The 15,468-nt window shown below is 36.3% G+C and overlaps 3 protein-coding genes, 1 non-coding gene and 1 pseudogene across 5 annotated transcripts; 2 read left to right on the forward strand and 3 right to left on the reverse strand.

The window, feature by feature from the left end:
- Positions 1-329: 329 nt before the first annotated feature.
- Positions 330-3,323, forward strand: LOC111776828 (putative serine/threonine-protein kinase PBL9). Its single transcript, XM_023656210.2, has 7 exons — positions 330-560; positions 727-820; positions 1,576-1,901; positions 2,010-2,145; positions 2,239-2,381; positions 2,468-2,591; positions 2,673-3,323. Exons 2-7 carry the CDS (start codon positions 769-771, stop codon positions 3,104-3,106), a joined length of 1,215 nt encoding a protein of 404 aa, XP_023511978.2. The 5' UTR covers positions 330-560; positions 727-768; the 3' UTR covers positions 3,107-3,323.
- Positions 3,324-3,327: 4 nt separating this feature from the next.
- Positions 3,328-5,918, reverse strand: LOC111776824 (Protein kinase superfamily protein). Of its 2 annotated transcripts, none has more exons than XM_023656206.2 (4): positions 5,140-5,918; positions 4,614-4,874; positions 4,408-4,530; positions 3,328-4,157 (listed from the first exon to the last, which is right to left on the reverse strand). In XM_023656206.2, exons 1-4 carry the CDS (start codon positions 5,524-5,526, stop codon positions 3,582-3,584), a joined length of 1,347 nt encoding a protein of 448 aa, XP_023511974.2. In that variant the 5' UTR covers positions 5,527-5,918; the 3' UTR covers positions 3,328-3,581. The 2 variants fall into 2 exon arrangements, with proteins under 2 accessions (XP_023511974.2, XP_086974790.1); XM_087118664.1 differs by having other exon boundaries at positions 4,614-4,881; positions 5,140-5,282.
- Positions 5,919-9,877: 3,959 nt separating this feature from the next.
- LOC147789109 (flowering-promoting factor 1 pseudogene) lies at positions 9,878-10,349 on the reverse strand (annotated as a pseudogene).
- Positions 10,350-10,943: 594 nt separating this feature from the next.
- On the forward strand, positions 10,944-11,016 carry TRNAK-UUU (transfer RNA lysine (anticodon UUU)). Its single transcript has one exon. It is a non-coding gene; the product is annotated as a tRNA-Lys (tRNA).
- Positions 11,017-11,467: 451 nt separating this feature from the next.
- Positions 11,468-12,723, reverse strand: LOC111776841 (expansin-A4). The gene is made up of 3 exons (XM_023656229.2): positions 12,526-12,723; positions 12,142-12,460; positions 11,468-12,072 (listed from the first exon to the last, which is right to left on the reverse strand). Exons 1-3 carry the CDS (start codon positions 12,671-12,673, stop codon positions 11,763-11,765), a joined length of 777 nt encoding a protein of 258 aa, XP_023511997.2. The 5' UTR covers positions 12,674-12,723; the 3' UTR covers positions 11,468-11,762.
- Between the last annotated feature and the right edge of the window lie 2,745 nt (positions 12,724-15,468).

A 15,468-nucleotide genomic window follows, 5' to 3' on the forward strand; every position in this document is an offset into this window, starting at 1 on the left:
GGCATTCCTGATACGGATTTATGCCAAATCCAAAGACAGATCCTGAAGAGGAAACAAGATCGGGAAATTGGCTTAATTCAAAACTGGTGGCCGATAAACACAACACCAATCAGCGGCCCAAAAAGCCAACTTTGGGGGTTATCCAACGAGCTATGAGAACTTTGGAAATTAAAAAAATGAAGGAAAGAGGAGTCGGCAATGGATGGATTAGAGCTTCTGGACCATTGGAGCGGCAACTTGGACAAGTGTAATGAGAAAGAGACCCAAAATTTTGATGGGTCACGAGGATAAATCAAGATTTAGGTGCGAAAGGGGTCGAGAAGCTTTCATTAAATTAGATATTTGAATAGTCAAGTTGTCAAAAGGTTCCACCGAAGGAAACAAACAGAGAGGTTCCCAATCAAGCGGCTCAACAATATCAGCTTCCTTGCACATGTTGATCTCCAATCAGTCGGCCATTAATGCAAGATTTCTTCATCTCAAATCCTCCGCCAAGAACAATACTCCGTTTCAGACCCTCTTTCTATATTTCGTTTTGGTTGCTGATACAAGGAGAATATGTGAGTTTCTTCATTTTTTGTTCATTTCTGCATTTGGGTTTGGCGTCTTTTATCTTGTTTCGTCATGTTTTGCTTGAGATTTGAAGTTGGAATTGGAAAAGAGGTCTTCTGTAGTTATGATTTCATGTTTAGTTATTATCTTCTTCCTCTTTTTGGTTGTGTACAGCGCTAATCCTTTGAAGATTGGGGAGTCTGTTGGCTTCTTCTAATGGGTGTCTGCTTAAGTACCAGAATCAAAGCTGAAAACTCATGTAATACAGGTACTACAAGACTTTCTTTACATAAGTAATGAAACAATTATTTGGATCTCTTGTTGTCTAGTTGAGGCATGTTGTGAGATCTAACATCGGTTGGAGAGGGGAACGAAGTATTCCTTATAAGGATGTGGGAACCTCTCCCTAGCAGATGCATTTTAAAACCGTGAGACTAACGGCGTACGTGACAGGCCAAAGTGCGGTGGGCTTGAGCTGTTACAAATGGTATCAGAATCAACACCGGGCAGTGTACCGGTGAGGATGTTGTCCCAAAGGGGTGGATTGTGAGATCCCACATCGGTTGGAGAAAGAAACGAACATTCCTTATAAGGGTGTGAAAACCTCTTCCTAGCAAATGCGTTTTAAAACCGTGAGGCTGACGGCGATACGTAACGGGCCAAAGCGGACAATATCTGCTAGCGATGGGCTTGGGCTATTACACATTTATGTAGTGAGATGTCTTCACACTTACCAAGCTAACTCTACGTCTGCAAAATAGATGAAATGTTGAGTTTTTTCTGGTTCAATTAGTTAGTTTGAAGTTAAAAGGTGGATGTTTAGCAAAGTATTGTAAACATTGAGAAAACGATCATATGATATGCAAGAATACCTGCTTTTATTGAATTTACAGACATCAAGATCTTTGCTTAAACTGAAAGTATTTCCAATGGAGCTTAGTAAGTGCACCTGTGAGGGTCTCGATTTGATTGATTCGATTAAACAACCGCAAGTTTGTTAGAGGTCGTTATTTCTTTGTGCAGGGGTGAACTCTAATGCTGTGAGTACTGATGGCAACGATATTGGCAGTACAAATAGTAGCAAGATCACTTTGCCCTCTATGCCACTAACTCCACGAACTGAAGGCGAAATCTTGCACTCCAATTTGAAGAGCTTCAGCTTCGCCGAGCTTAAAGCAGCCACCAGGAACTTTCGTCCGGATAGCGTGGTAGGAGAAGGCGGGTTTGGTTTAGTTTTCAAGGGTTGGATTGATGAGCATTCTTTTGCAGCAGCCAAGCCTGGCACCGGACTGGTTATTGCTGTCAAAAGGCTTAACCAAGATGGTTTTCAAGGTCACAGAGAGTGGTTGGTGAGTTAGCCAGCCTCCCCATATCACACACAGAGATGGCTCATTCTTGTTCTTAAATGTGTACTATCTGTTGGTCAGCTTATGCTCTTCTTTTCTTTCTTCGTTTAGGCCGAAGTAAATTTTCTAGGCCAACTTTCTCACTGTCACCTCGTGAGGTTGGTCGGCTATTGCTTGGAGGACGAACACCGTTTGCTTGTTTACGAATTCATGCCTCGAGGGAGCTTGGAAAATCATTTGTTTCGAAGTTCGTTTTTCTTATCAGCTACCCTTCGATTCGACTTAACCAAAACGACTTCATTTCATTAATGTTCGATATTACATTTGCATAATGTTCCAGGAGGATCCTATTTTCAACCACTTTCTTGGAGCCTGCGTTTGAAGGTTGCTCTTGGTGCTGCAAAAGGGCTGGCCTTTCTCCACTGTGATGAAAGAAAAGTGATCTTCCGTGACTTCAAGACTTCAAATATCCTACTTGACTCTGTAAGTAACAAGCAAAGATGTGCTAAAGAGCTCGTCAAGTAGTTAATTCTTTCTTGTTTTGAAGCTTCGTTTTCTTCTGCATTCAGAAATACAATGCTAAGCTCTCTGACTTCGGGTTGGCCAAAGACGGGCCAACGGGCGATAAAAGCCACGTCTCGACCAGGGTGATGGGGACCTATGGATATGCAGCCCCGGAGTATCTGGCTACAGGTATTAATATTCTACAGAATCAGAAACTCCTGCTGTCACATTGTCGGCTTGATAATCAAATTTATCGCTCACTGTCTCTAGGTCATCTAACTACTTGGAGTGACATGTATAGCTTTGGAGTTGTCCTACTAGAAATATTATCGGGAAGGAGAGCAATCGACAAGAATCGACCAGCTAGAGAACACAATCTTGTGGAATGGGCAAAACCTTACCTTGCAAACAAGCGTAAGATTTTTCGAATCATGGACAGTCGTCTCGAGGGTCAATACTCATTGGATGGAGCCTACAAGGCATGTACCCTTGCATTAAGATGCTTATCCATTCAACCCAAACTGAGACCAAACATGGATGATGTTGTAAAAGAATTAGAGCAACTACAAGATTCTACATACCCTACTAGCAATAGGAACCCAACCAATAACCGTCGTGCTCGGAGGCATAGCGCCGATGATGCCCATAATCCAAAGAGCGCTCAAGCTTATCCCCGGCCTTCCATTTCAGCTCTCCATACATAAGATGATCAGGTGACTACATTCAGATAGTTTGCAACAAAACTGAAGAACTTAGCGGATGCATTCCAATGTATAGAAATTGTACAGTTCTGATAGTCATTCATCTGAGGCGATTCTTGGGTCGGTTCAAGTAAAGGTTTCTTTTGAATTCTTTGTTTATTTTAGTGTGATTTCTTGTGAACGTACGACCAAGTCTAAATCGATAATTGAAGTTCCATCCCGTCATTCATTTACGTTCATATATGTGGCACATTAGGCCTTGAAAGCTTTCGAACGGGAAGGCTACGAAGTCTAAAAGCATAACTTTAAAGTCTGGTGACTAAATTTGTAACGGAAAAATGTACTAAAAATTTGATGATCTAACTTCGCAAAGGCTTTACATGTATACCGAAAAAAAAAAAAAAAAAAAAAGAGAAAAAGGAGGAAGCCCTCCATATGTTATGCTTTCATTTCCAAAGAAGAAAAGTGAAAGGGTTTGTCACCAAGTTCTTACCAACCCAGGTGTCCAATTTCTCCAATCTAACTTCCCAAAAGATCTGTTTCTTAAGCTCACCATATCTCTGAAATCAAAAACCTTCTTTAGATGACTCTGCCTATGCCTTGTAGTAGCAGCCTCAACTTCAGCAACCTCTGCCGTTTCCTCCTTCGTTTCGACAGTTTCGCCGTTGACGGGTTGAGGAACTGCTTCATGATCTTGACATGATTCACTGATGATGTTACCAAGAATCTCAACGACCTCGCTCATTTTCGGGCGATTCTTAGGCTGCTTCATCAGGCATTTGTTAGCAAGTGATGCAAGTTTCTGTGCTGACTTGATGTTGCATTCTCCTTCAAGCCGTGGATCGATAATAAGGTGGAATTTCTTAGGGTCTGAGACGTATGGTTTAATCCATTCCAAAAGCTTCTGCTCGTTGCGCGGTAGGTTTCTCTCCACAGCACGTCGACCTGTAATGAGTTCATAGAGAACAACCCCGAAGCTCCACACGTCGCTCTTTGCAGTCAGCCTGCCAGTTTGAACATACTCTGGAGCTGCATAGCCTATTGTGCCTACAACCTTCAAAGACAAGTAAGTCGTCGTCAGATATTGTCTTCTTTGGATTTTTCCTCTTGGACTTCTCCTCATGGTTTTTTTAAATGCGTCTATTAGGGAGAGGTTTCCACACCCTTATAAAGAGTGTTTCGTTTTCCTCCCCAGCCGATACTGAATCTCACACATGTTTTGTTCTCAAGAATTTCGACGTTCTAAATGCTTAAAAACATTTTTTAAGAACTTAGAAACTCAATCTAAATAGGTTCCAACGTACCGATGTGAACACGTGACTGATTCCTTCCGGAGGACCCTGTCTGGCCAGTCCAAAATCCGAAAGCTTAGCATTAAATTCATCGTCTAGAAGGATATTCGAAGCTTTTAAATCGCGAAAAATTAGCTGCATTGTATGAAAACAGATCCAAATCACTCATGGTTCCCACAATCAGATTGTTTCTGGGAAGAATATGATATCATTTGTACCTGAAAATCCATTTCTTCATGTAGATATGCAAGGCCACGAGCTGCATCCTGAGCAATCTTAACCCTAGCCAACCATGACAATGGTGGAGATACTCGAACCAGAAGATGATCCTCCAAGCTCCTGTTGCGCATAAGCTCATAAACCAGAAGCCTTTGAATTCCCCTTTCATCATCTTCAGCACAGTATCCAACCAATTTCACAAGATTCGGATGCTTCACCACACCCAAAAAGTTCACCTCATTGATCCATTCCTTGTGCCCCTGAATACTACAATTTGTTCGAAGAATCAATCAGATTTGAATCATTCCCGATCATTCACAATCTAGGGTTTCAGAGGATTTAATCAAATAAGAACAGAACCACCAGAGTGATCAATACATTTCGAAGTTCGCATTCAACATCATGTGAGACAGTAGTAATAGAACAACAGATTCAAACACAGCCATCACTAAAACCATTGATTCCGATCTATCAAGAACATTAATGAACACGAGGAGAAGAAGAAGAAGAAATAGAAAGCCATGCCTGGAAGCCATTGCGATTGAGCTGTTTGACAGCAACCTCCATTTTCAAATCCGACTTGGAATTGGAAGCCGCAACAACTCCTTTAAACACACAGCCAAAACCTCCCTCGCCAATCAACAGCGCCCTGCTAAACCCGCGCGTGGCCGATTTCAACTCAGAAAACGAAAAAACCCGCAACTCGTTCGCTCTCCGTTGAGTCAGAATCTCATAAAACCCAATCGAGTCGGAAAAATCCCTAGAATAGTCAGCGTCGAACTCAGAGCGCCTGGTATCAAACGTGCTTGAAGCCATACTGAGCGACCGAGCCCAGGAGACCTTGGAGGCTCTAGAAACGACACCATTTTCATCATCCTTTCTCTCACCATTCGTGAAATGGAAGCATTTCATTTCTTCAAAACAAGTTGTGGCGTTGCAGAATCAGAATGTTGGAAGAAGACGATTGAGTCAAATGAGAGGGGCGAAGAAGAAGAAGAAGAAGAAGAAGAAATGAAAAATCAAGTGGGTTTGGTTGAGCGTTTACAATTTGAAAATGGAAGAGCGTTAGGTAACAGCGCAAAGAAAGAACCATTCGGGCCATTGTCGTTTATAGCGAGATATGGTCAGAGGATCACGAGGCCTTGCTGCACACCCAGACGCTGCACGCCAAAAATGGTTCAGGTCAGGTAGCTCACTTCCCTGGAGGGTCCCAGCCGTTCGTTGAGGGTATTTCTTTGAAATTACAACTTTCTTTAGGGCTAAAACTGTAATTTAGCCTCCCTCTCTGGACTGCCGTCGACCTACGGAAAGCAAAGTAACCGTCAACAAGGATTTTTTTTTTTTTTTTTTTTTGACCTTTTATTAAATTACAGGTCCTTCAACTTTTATTTAATTTTACTTAGCTCCTCCAACTTTTTCTAAATTACGAGTTTGATCCAGATTTCTATTTTTAAAATTATTATTATTATTTTTTAATCTTCTATTAAATTACAGGTCTCGTCTTCAACTTTTATTTAATTTTACTTAGGTCCTCCAACTTTTTCTAAATTACGAGTTTGCTCCTTGATTTTTAAAAGCTATATAAATTTTAAAAGTTGCTAAATTTTTTATTTTGTATTTACTCAACTTTAAAAAAAAAATTATTTAATAATTTCTAAAACTTTCAATTTTATATTATTAAATTTTTAAAATTTTGTACAATTTGGAAGAAAATTTATTAATTAAAATTATATATATATAATTTGTTAATTTAAAAAATAAATTTTATAGAACATTAATACTTAAATATACTTAAATTCACTTACCCTAATTTTTGCTACAGCCTTTTTCTCGGTTCTCGAATTTACGTATCAGATCATGTGTATCAAACGCGATATAAATGAACTCTCTAGTTTTGCAAGTCGTCTCTTTTTAAAAAATTTGTTGAGGACGTGCGAATCACGTGAGCTCAATTGAATCATTACGTATATACAATATTTTAGTTTATTTTTTTTTTCGCTTAAAATACAAATTATGAAATTATTTTGTCACACTCGGATTTGGATTGGAAGAACATTAATTACCACATCCATAATGAAATAACATGGAGAGCTCAAACACCTTTCCCTTCCTTACAAGCAAAAATCATTATAAATAAATCCAATAATTGTGTCCCATTCCACTACTTTATTAATTTATGGGCCCTATGTTTATTGGGCCACGAGACTCGGCCCAATAAGGAATGCTCGTTTGGACTCAACTTTTTACGTGGGCCAGTTCTACTTCCAAGTAAGCCCAAACCAATATTAATAATTAAAAAATATATAATAAATTAATTATTTATTTATTTTGTGACGTAATTAAGAATAATAATGATGTAATTTTAGTAAATTAATTAAAAATTTTGAAATAACAAAAAAAATAAAAATATATGAAAAAAGTAAATTGGGAAGAGTGGGAAAGTAATTAAATTTGGAGCGTGACAGACGCTGACGCATTTAATCACCCATTCGATATGTCTAGTCGAAGTATTTTAGGATTTTATTTTTAATTTTTTTGAGTTAAAAAAAAAAATTACCCGTCTCACAGTCTCTCTTCTTCGTACTTTCTTACACCTTTTCTGTCACTTTTTATCTCTCTCTTGACTCAACCGCTCTACAAAGCATTAATTACTGCCACTTTTCTCTCTCTTCTTTTAGGCTAAATTAATAAGTAATTTAAATAATATATTTTAAAATATACTCCTTAAATTTAAAAAAACCCTCACTAATATTTTTTAATTTATTTAAAAATACTTTTAGAGCGAGGATCATATTTTAAAAAAATTTAAAATTAGCATTAATTTTTTAATATTTATATTAAAATATTTACGGTCAAGATAAATTTGTTGGATGAAAATCTCACATCAGGGAATAATTATGGGTTTATAATCAAATAATACTATCTGAGTCATGCCCTAAATTTAGTCGTGCCAATGGTAAATTCTCAAATGTCGAACAAAAAACTTCAGAAGAAAAATGAGTCAACCTCTTGAAGGCATAGTAAAAAATGACTAAGATTCCAAAGGAGTCGAGCCTCAATTAAGGGGAGGTGTACTTTGTTCGATGAGAGGTGTTGGATGATGAAATGTTAAGGATATTTAGTAATAAATTATACTTTCCCGTATATATTATATTTGATATTTTATTATAAGGCATCTTTACATTTATTGTTATTTCCATTTATTAATATTTCCATATCCTTGTAATTTATTTGATTATAAATAAGATGACTTTTACACCATTTAGGTGTGGTGGATTAATCAAACATTCACATGAAAGTCCCATATCGGCTAATTTAGGGAATGATCGGTTTATAATCAAATAATACTCTCCACATTGGGGGTGACGCCTTTTCGGGAAACCCAAAGCAAAACCACGAGAGCTTATGCTCAAAGTTGATAATATCATACCATTGTTGAGAGTCGTGTCCGTCTAACATGGTATCAGAGCTATGAGAGCTTATGCTCAAAATGGACAATATCAAGAATTTCATAATTTTAAGTCGATTTAAACTATTTAAATTAAAATTAATTTAATCAATTATTGAGGGCCATAATTTGGGGAAGGGAAAGAGGCTATTTATAGTATTCCTTCTTCCATAAGTTGAATTACGTATAACAATAGTGTAAGACAGAGGGCATGGGCCTTATAGGGTACCCTACACAACTGCCTGACATTCCCCTATAAATACCCAAACATTACCGCCTACCCTTAAGCCCTACCCTCTAATCTTTTATACCTTATACCCTACTACACTTCATTTTATTCAATTTCCACTAATTATTCTTATTATAAAAATTTTAAAAATTTTAATTTACTTATTATAAATGCATAATTCAAATAAAAATAGAAATAACTGTGTCTACGTCTCCACATGGTGTGATCGTGCTTATGTCCTTATTGTCGGCCTTTTTAAGTGATTTATTTATTTCAAGACTTCGCTTATTATAATCATATAAGAGATTATGATGTGATTTTCAGTCTACTTTCGTCCCTCCAAAATTTCATAACACTCAACTTTATATCTCGAGCCTTTTATAATTTAATTTTTTTATAAAAAATAATACTATAACTCGTAATAAAATTACCAGGCACGTGATACTTAATGAGTTGTTTCTCTAATTTCTTCGATATATATATATATATATATATATTTATTTATTTATGGAGAATATTATAATTAAATTTGGTATTAGCATGGTGTGTTATCCAAATTAGTTTGATTAACCAAATCAATAATTGATGTTACAAAAATTTGAACTTTAGTAAGAGACAAAGAATATTAGAATTTAGGACATAAATATGCTTTCTTATTCCATAAAAAACAGTTGATGTGACTGGTTCACGAGCAGGATCCCATTGAACACATGTGATTCTGCCACGTGTCAACTATTGATTGGACAATCCTAATAGTCTTGTAAATCTTGGTGTAATAAAATATTAATATTTATTATACCATGCTCATGCCAGCGATCAAACAAGCTTCAACGATACCAACTTAACGTATATATATTCATTTTCAGACACCATTTTAGAAACAATAGTATTTCACGTACCATACACATAGATCAATGGTTGTAGTTCTTCAATCGATTACGAGACAGTGTCAATAATAACCAAAATTGAGCTTTGCAAAGATTTCGACAGACGTGTGAGTATACTAATCTCAATCGAGCAAAATTCTTCTACTTCAAAATCAATTTACTGTACACAACCATGTTGAATGCGAAAACGTCTACACTTAACCTACCTGGTCTATAGAATAAACAAACGAATATTTTAAACTCTCGAACCGAGACTGTAAAGAAACGGGACGTAGCTAAAATAAATATTTATTGGATGGGCGGAGTTTAGCCCCATGCATCAACTTTCATAAACACACAAACCGCATGACATATCTGACCTAAGACATAGCATTGTTAATTGACTTTTTTACCCAAAGAACGGTAAGAAAATTAAAGTAGATAAACTAGGGTTCAAGTACCAAAGCGCAATTAACAAACCTAAAATTGTAATTTAATCTATATTATTATTATTATTATTATTCTTTATTTTCATATTACTTCTAGAAATATGTATGGAAATTAGTATGTTTTAGGGTTAGGCAGCAGAGTTGGGGCAGTTTTTACAGTAAAAAGGCTACAAAACATAGGTTAGTAAATGCTTTCACTCGGCTCGTACTCGTACCCGTTCAAACCGAACAACAGTTAGACTCACAATTTAATTGACAGTTTTTCACGATGGATTCTAAGTATCATATAATAATTATTAAGAAACAGTCACATTATATATATTTTTTTAAGAAGGGTGCGATGATTTGGGGTCACGAACTTCGAAGAAATGGCGATTTTTAACGACAATGTCGTACATATGCATGGGCTTGAATTTGGCGAAGCTTTTGGGGAGTGAAATCAAGTGGGCGGAGTCATGGGAGCGGTGGAATTGGAGGAGCTCCGGTTCGGCTGAATTCCGGTACCGGCTCCACCCGAGTTCGCCCAGTCGCTGCTCGAGTTCGGCGTAGGAGCGTATGACTTGGTTGGTTGGGAGATAGACCAGGACTCTAGGCCGAGCCCCTGGCGCCGTCGCGGTCCCTGGATAGGGCGGGTCCTTGCACTCGAACGACTCCCTGGTTGGGTTCGATATTAAACGGGCCACGCCATTTTTGTCGAACACCCAAACACCGGACATCGTTTGGAAGAGATGGTGAGCCGTAGCTAAGAGCTGTTACATTTATAGAAAGTGGAATGGGGCCCACGTGGAAGGGAAAGGCCGTACGAATGACGAGAGGATTAACTTCTAGTCCAATTAAAAAATGTAAATAAATAAAATAAAAAATAAAAAATAAAAACACTTAATTTCTATATTTTTAATCACTTTTAAATGGAGTAAATAAAAATAATTTATTTATTGCATAGAATAAATGGGAAAGGAACAATCGGTAAGTACTTAGCATACTATATCTAGTTGGCGATCCGGGCCCACTTTCTGTACTTGGCTTTGAAATTAAAGTTCCTATTTTTATGAAAATAAATAAATCGGGTTTTATTATTTCCACGTCATTAATTCCACGTCACGACAAAGTATTTCCCTATTTGAATGTTTTTTTTTTGCCTTTTTTATCAAATATTTCGAATTTTATGCTCTGTTTATTAATTGTGGCTGAGTCACATGGATGGGCCCCTGTACAAATGTTCAGATAAGTGTAGAAATAAATTCCAATTATATTTTATACTTTAAATTATAATTTTTTTTATAATTATTTATTTATTACATATAATTTTGGTGATATGAAATTGGTGTTGAAATCAAGCCGTCTTAGCTCAGCTGGTAGAGCGCATGGCTTTTAACCATGTGGTCGTGGGTTTGATTCCCACAGACGGCGTTTGTAGTCTTATTTTGATCCATGACTTCCAGCCCACAAAATTGTTGGGCTTCATCAGTCCAGGGGTCTAATTGGTATCTTACCATTTATATATTAGACCAATTACACATAAAATAAAAAATTGGGCAACTTTTTAGAAATCTATTAAAGTTGAGGGACTTAAAAGAAAATATGGCATAGCCTCTAATTTTGATGGGCATGGAAAGTGGGTACTAGTGGGTATCCAATGTCCAGTTTGAAAGTGGTGCAAAAAGCTCCCCCAGCCCCACCCATGTGCACCTTGGGTTACTGAAATTGCAAAATGACCAAATTCTTCCTTTATTGGCCCATCTCATAATTTTCCACTTAAAAAAAAAACTATAAATAATAAATAATTCAATATTAATTTTTTTAAAATTAATACTTAAAATAAACATACACATACAAAAAGGCATATTGAAAATTAAAGCAATAATACAATTAATTTCAAATGTATATTAATTTATAGAAGGAAAAAGAAAAAAAAAAAAAACACGCACAAATTGTCTGTAATAGAAGACTGCGGGCTACAATCTTCATTCAGCCGCTTCAGCCTTTTTACCGAACCCCAGTCAAAATATTCTTCCCATAATACCCCCAATCTTTGCTCCTAATTACGCTTAGATCAGATTAGTCTTGTGACAAAACAAACGCTCCCCAAAAGGTTATAAATGGAAACTTGAAGGAAAATAACCCATGTAGTAAAAAGCATTTTTTTTTCACTGCGGTTAAACACGGAAGTTTTTCCCGGTGAAAGTTTGGCCGAACTGCCAATGGGCGGGCACGATGTTCCATGACGTTGAGGTTCGACGGTCGCTGCCGGTTACTCTAAACGACAGAGCTTGGCCCACTAATACGGCATTGGATTGCCAATTTTGCCCCCAGTTTCGTGTCATGCTCATCCACCCGGTTCTTGTACCTTTAACGCTAACCCGTACGATATCCCCTGCACCTGCCACGTTGGTGATTAGAACCAGATTGAAGTAACGAAAGCCGTTGATTGTGAACCTGATTCCTCCGTGCTTCCGGCATGGCACTCTGCGTAAATTACATCAACGTCAGAGGGCAAAAAGGTAAAACTCAGGGTTATAAATACTCGAGACTTACCGGCGGTAAGAGACGGGGACGATACCGGCGCGGTACTCAGCGATTTTGAGGAACATGGGCATGGCGAGGTCGAAGTGGGTACGAGGAGGGTTGCACCAGCCGCCATTGTCGTTGGGCAGCGCATAATTCGGCGGGCAGAAATTAGTAGCGGTAATCAAAATCGACGGGCTGCCGGAATGGCACCACCGTGGGTCATTAGCACACTTAATTTCAAAGCAAGCGCCGCAGCTCTGACCCTTATTGAACAGAGCCGTACTCAGCGCCGCCGTGTTCACTCCATACCCTTGGCTGTACAAGTTCCCATACCCACAAGCTCCGCCTGCAAAATTGGGCTTCAGCACACAAATGGAATACAACTTCAAATACGAGTAAATTAAAACATACCCATTGTGCCGGAAGCATCGGAGCCACCGTAGAAGGTGGCGTGAGCGCTCTGCCATGGGCCGCCGGAGTAAATTCCGGGGATTCTGGCCTCGACCAGTAAAAAAAATGAGAGAAAAGAAGCAATACAGATAGGAATATTAATGGCCATTTCTGAAAAAGCTGAAAGCGAGAGAGAAATGGGAGATGATGAGCGGAGGTTAGGGATGGTGGAGTACTTATGCACAAGGGAATGAGCTCTACAGTGAAATTAAAAAATGGGATAAATTAAAATTTTAATAAATATAATTGATTAAATTATAAAATTTCCAAATTATTTAATCTAAATAATAATAAATTATTGGATTTTTTTTTTATTAATAGGAAAATATTTGGAAATTTTTTAAAGTAAATATTCTTGGTCGGAAAAGGGTGAAAGGAAAAATATTTTAATTTAATATGAATAAAGTAAAATAATTATAATAATAATTAATAATAATAATAATAATAATTATTATTATTATGTGTGTATGCATGCTATTTAGCTTTGCGTCGAACGGAAGTTGAGGCGTGATAAGCGGCTGTGATTGGATTTCAATTTTAGAAATTCAAAAAGTAAAAGGGGGAAAAATTGGTTTCATATTGGTGGGGCCCACAAGATTCGGATTTTGTAACTGTATTGGTTAATGCGGCAACCAACTAGAAGCCACTGAGAATCTGACGTGGTTGAAAGTGGGCCCCACAGAGCACCGTAATCGACGCTGCCTTTAATTTTTTGTGGGCAGTGGGTTTGAAGTTTGACCGGTTGGGTTGGACTAGGCTAGGGCATTGGGCCGTCTCGAGCCACGCGCCACTGCTGTCGGATAAAAACCTAGCCTAATTAAAATATTAAAATATTTGAAAAATGTATATACGTAAGTTTTTTAGGTTAAAATCATCGATTTTAGTTAGTTAAAAAAATTCCTTAGTTTATTGAGTTTGACCGGAAGTCAACGCTTTTCCAAATTTTTACGATTTGGAGCAAAGCGCGTGAAATACACGACGAGGTAGCGCAGTTGAAGAATTCCCAAGAGGGTTCTCGGTTGCTATCACGTGGCGGTTGTTCGCACTGGCGGGAAACAAAAGATAAATCCAGTTGATTTTCCGTACCTGCTGATGTAAGCGAATGTGTCAGCAGCCACGTCAGCGCTTGAATTAGACTGGTTTTGCGACGTGGAAAATTTAAAGAATAAATTATAAATTGTTTTTAAAAATAATAATTTTTTTTTTTCTTTTCGGCTTTGTAATATTCCATAAATTTTTAATTTTGTCATACCCAATAACTCCCTTTAATTCTATAAAAATTAAAATTTGTAATTAGATAAATATATAAATTCATATTTAATAACTTTCGAAATATCATCATTTTATGTAGCAAAATGGGAACGGGTCAATGACGATCGCCACTAGTTAGAGGTTGCTATTCACACAACAACCATGTGATCTCTAATCATAACATCTCGATCTAAATTAAAAAAAATGGTTTATAAAGTCAAAATCCTTTAATAATTTTCTTTTATACATTTTTAATCATATATTTTTATACCTTTTATAAATAAAAAACCCATAAAATTAACCAAAATAAACAAATAGTTGTGGGACAATCATCATCACTAAAGACAAAAAAAATACAGTTTAAAGTAGATTAATAATAAGGTTTCATCCATAAATTTTTAAATATTTTAATAATAACTTAATTAAAAAAAAATGAGAATAGACTATTTTCGATTAATAATAAAAAATTATTAATATTTTTTAAAATCATAAAACATGTAAATGATATTTTTAAAACGTAAATTTTTTTTGAAAGAGTTTTATGGGTATTAATAAAATAAATTAAAATTCAAGTGTATTTTTGAAATATTATTTAAAATTCAATGATATTTTTTTCAATAAATACGAACTGGTCCGAATATTTTAAATTTTTTTTAAAGTTTAAAGGTATTATTAAAATTTTAAAAAATTAAAGTTATTTTTTAAGATCAACTATGAATATTTTTATTAATTTTTTCTAATAATAATAATAATAATAATAATAAAAAGTAATAAAAAATTAATAATTAACCATCCACTTTGAAATGGACAAGTTACGTAAATTAACCCGTCTATTTTTAGTAAATTTATAATCGACTATGTACGTAAATAATAATAAGTGGGGGGGCTTGATTGCAATTCAATTCCTCAATGGACGAATCGGGTTTGAATTTGGAAAACTAGTTCCGCGTATTTTTGTTGACTTTTTAAATATTATTATTATTTTTTTTTTTAATGAGTAATTTTAATTGATTTTACTATTTCATTAAATAGTTACGTAAATTATTAATGTTTCTCATCTGGACAACAGCCATGTACCCACATGGTGGTTGAAGACGATTACTTTGAGTTGAAAAGGGTGTGGCGTCAATTATGGCTTGATTTTCTTTTATCGAAATAAATAAAATAGGTCCAATTTATAATTAGTTTAATTCAAGATATAGAATATATGTCTAAATTTATTCCATCTCGTAACAAATAACCCGACTTCAAATTTATAGGTTATGTGTTCAAACGAGCTTGGTGGTATACAAGTTTGTTGAGACAAGTATTAACTGAGAGTATATATCGAAAGAATAAATAAGTTGTCAGGCCCAAGTTCACTGTTAGCTTGTATGTTTTAGTCCGTTGTGTATTGTCATCAGTCTCATGGTTTTTTAAACTACCTTATGTTTTGTTCCTCTCTCTAATTGATGTGATATCTCACAATCCACTCCTTTGGGGGACCAACGTTCTCGTTGGCACATTGCTCGATGTCTGACTCTGATACCATTTGCCAAAATCCACCGTTAGTAGATATTGTATGCTTTAACCCATTACATATCGTCATTAGTCTCATGATTTTTAAAACGTGTCTACTAGGTAGAGATTTCAACACCTTGTAAGGACGAAAGA

Source organism: Cucurbita pepo, chromosome 16 (assembly GCF_057944985.1).
Source record: "Cucurbita pepo subsp. pepo isolate OVF chromosome 16, ASM5794498v1, whole genome shotgun sequence".
NCBI classification, from domain to species: domain Eukaryota; kingdom Viridiplantae; phylum Streptophyta; class Magnoliopsida; order Cucurbitales; family Cucurbitaceae; genus Cucurbita; species Cucurbita pepo.

Bases quoted from the DNA above. Each gene is read 5' to 3' on its own strand.
- LOC111776824 (XM_023656206.2), bottom strand. From the start codon at position 5,526: ATGAAATGCTTCCATTTCACGAATGGTGAGAGAAAGGATGATGAAAAT. The intron at 4,875-5,139 runs GCATGGCTTTCT...TGTAGTATTCAG, and splicing joins TCAATCGCAATGGCTTCCAG to GGGCACAAGGAATGGATCAA. The intron at 4,158-4,407 runs GTACGTTGGAAC...TTGTCTTTGAAG, and splicing joins TCAGTCACGTGTTCACATCG to GTTGTAGGCACAATAGGCTA.
- LOC111776841 (XM_023656229.2), bottom strand. From the start codon at position 12,673: ATGGCCATTAATATTCCTATCTGTATTGCTTCTTTTCTCTCATTTTTT. The intron at 12,461-12,525 runs GTATGTTTTAAT...CCAATTTTGCAG, and splicing joins CGATGCTTCCGGCACAATGG to GCGGAGCTTGTGGGTATGGG. The intron at 12,073-12,141 runs GTAAGTCTCGAG...TAATTTACGCAG, and splicing joins GTCCCCGTCTCTTACCGCCG to AGTGCCATGCCGGAAGCACG.
- LOC111776828 (XM_023656210.2), top strand. From the start codon at position 769: ATGGGTGTCTGCTTAAGTACCAGAATCAAAGCTGAAAACTCATGTAAT. The intron at 821-1,575 runs GTACTACAAGAC...TTCTTTGTGCAG, and splicing joins TGAAAACTCATGTAATACAG to GGGTGAACTCTAATGCTGTG. The intron at 2,382-2,467 runs GTAAGTAACAAG...TTCTGCATTCAG, and splicing joins CAAATATCCTACTTGACTCT to AAATACAATGCTAAGCTCTC.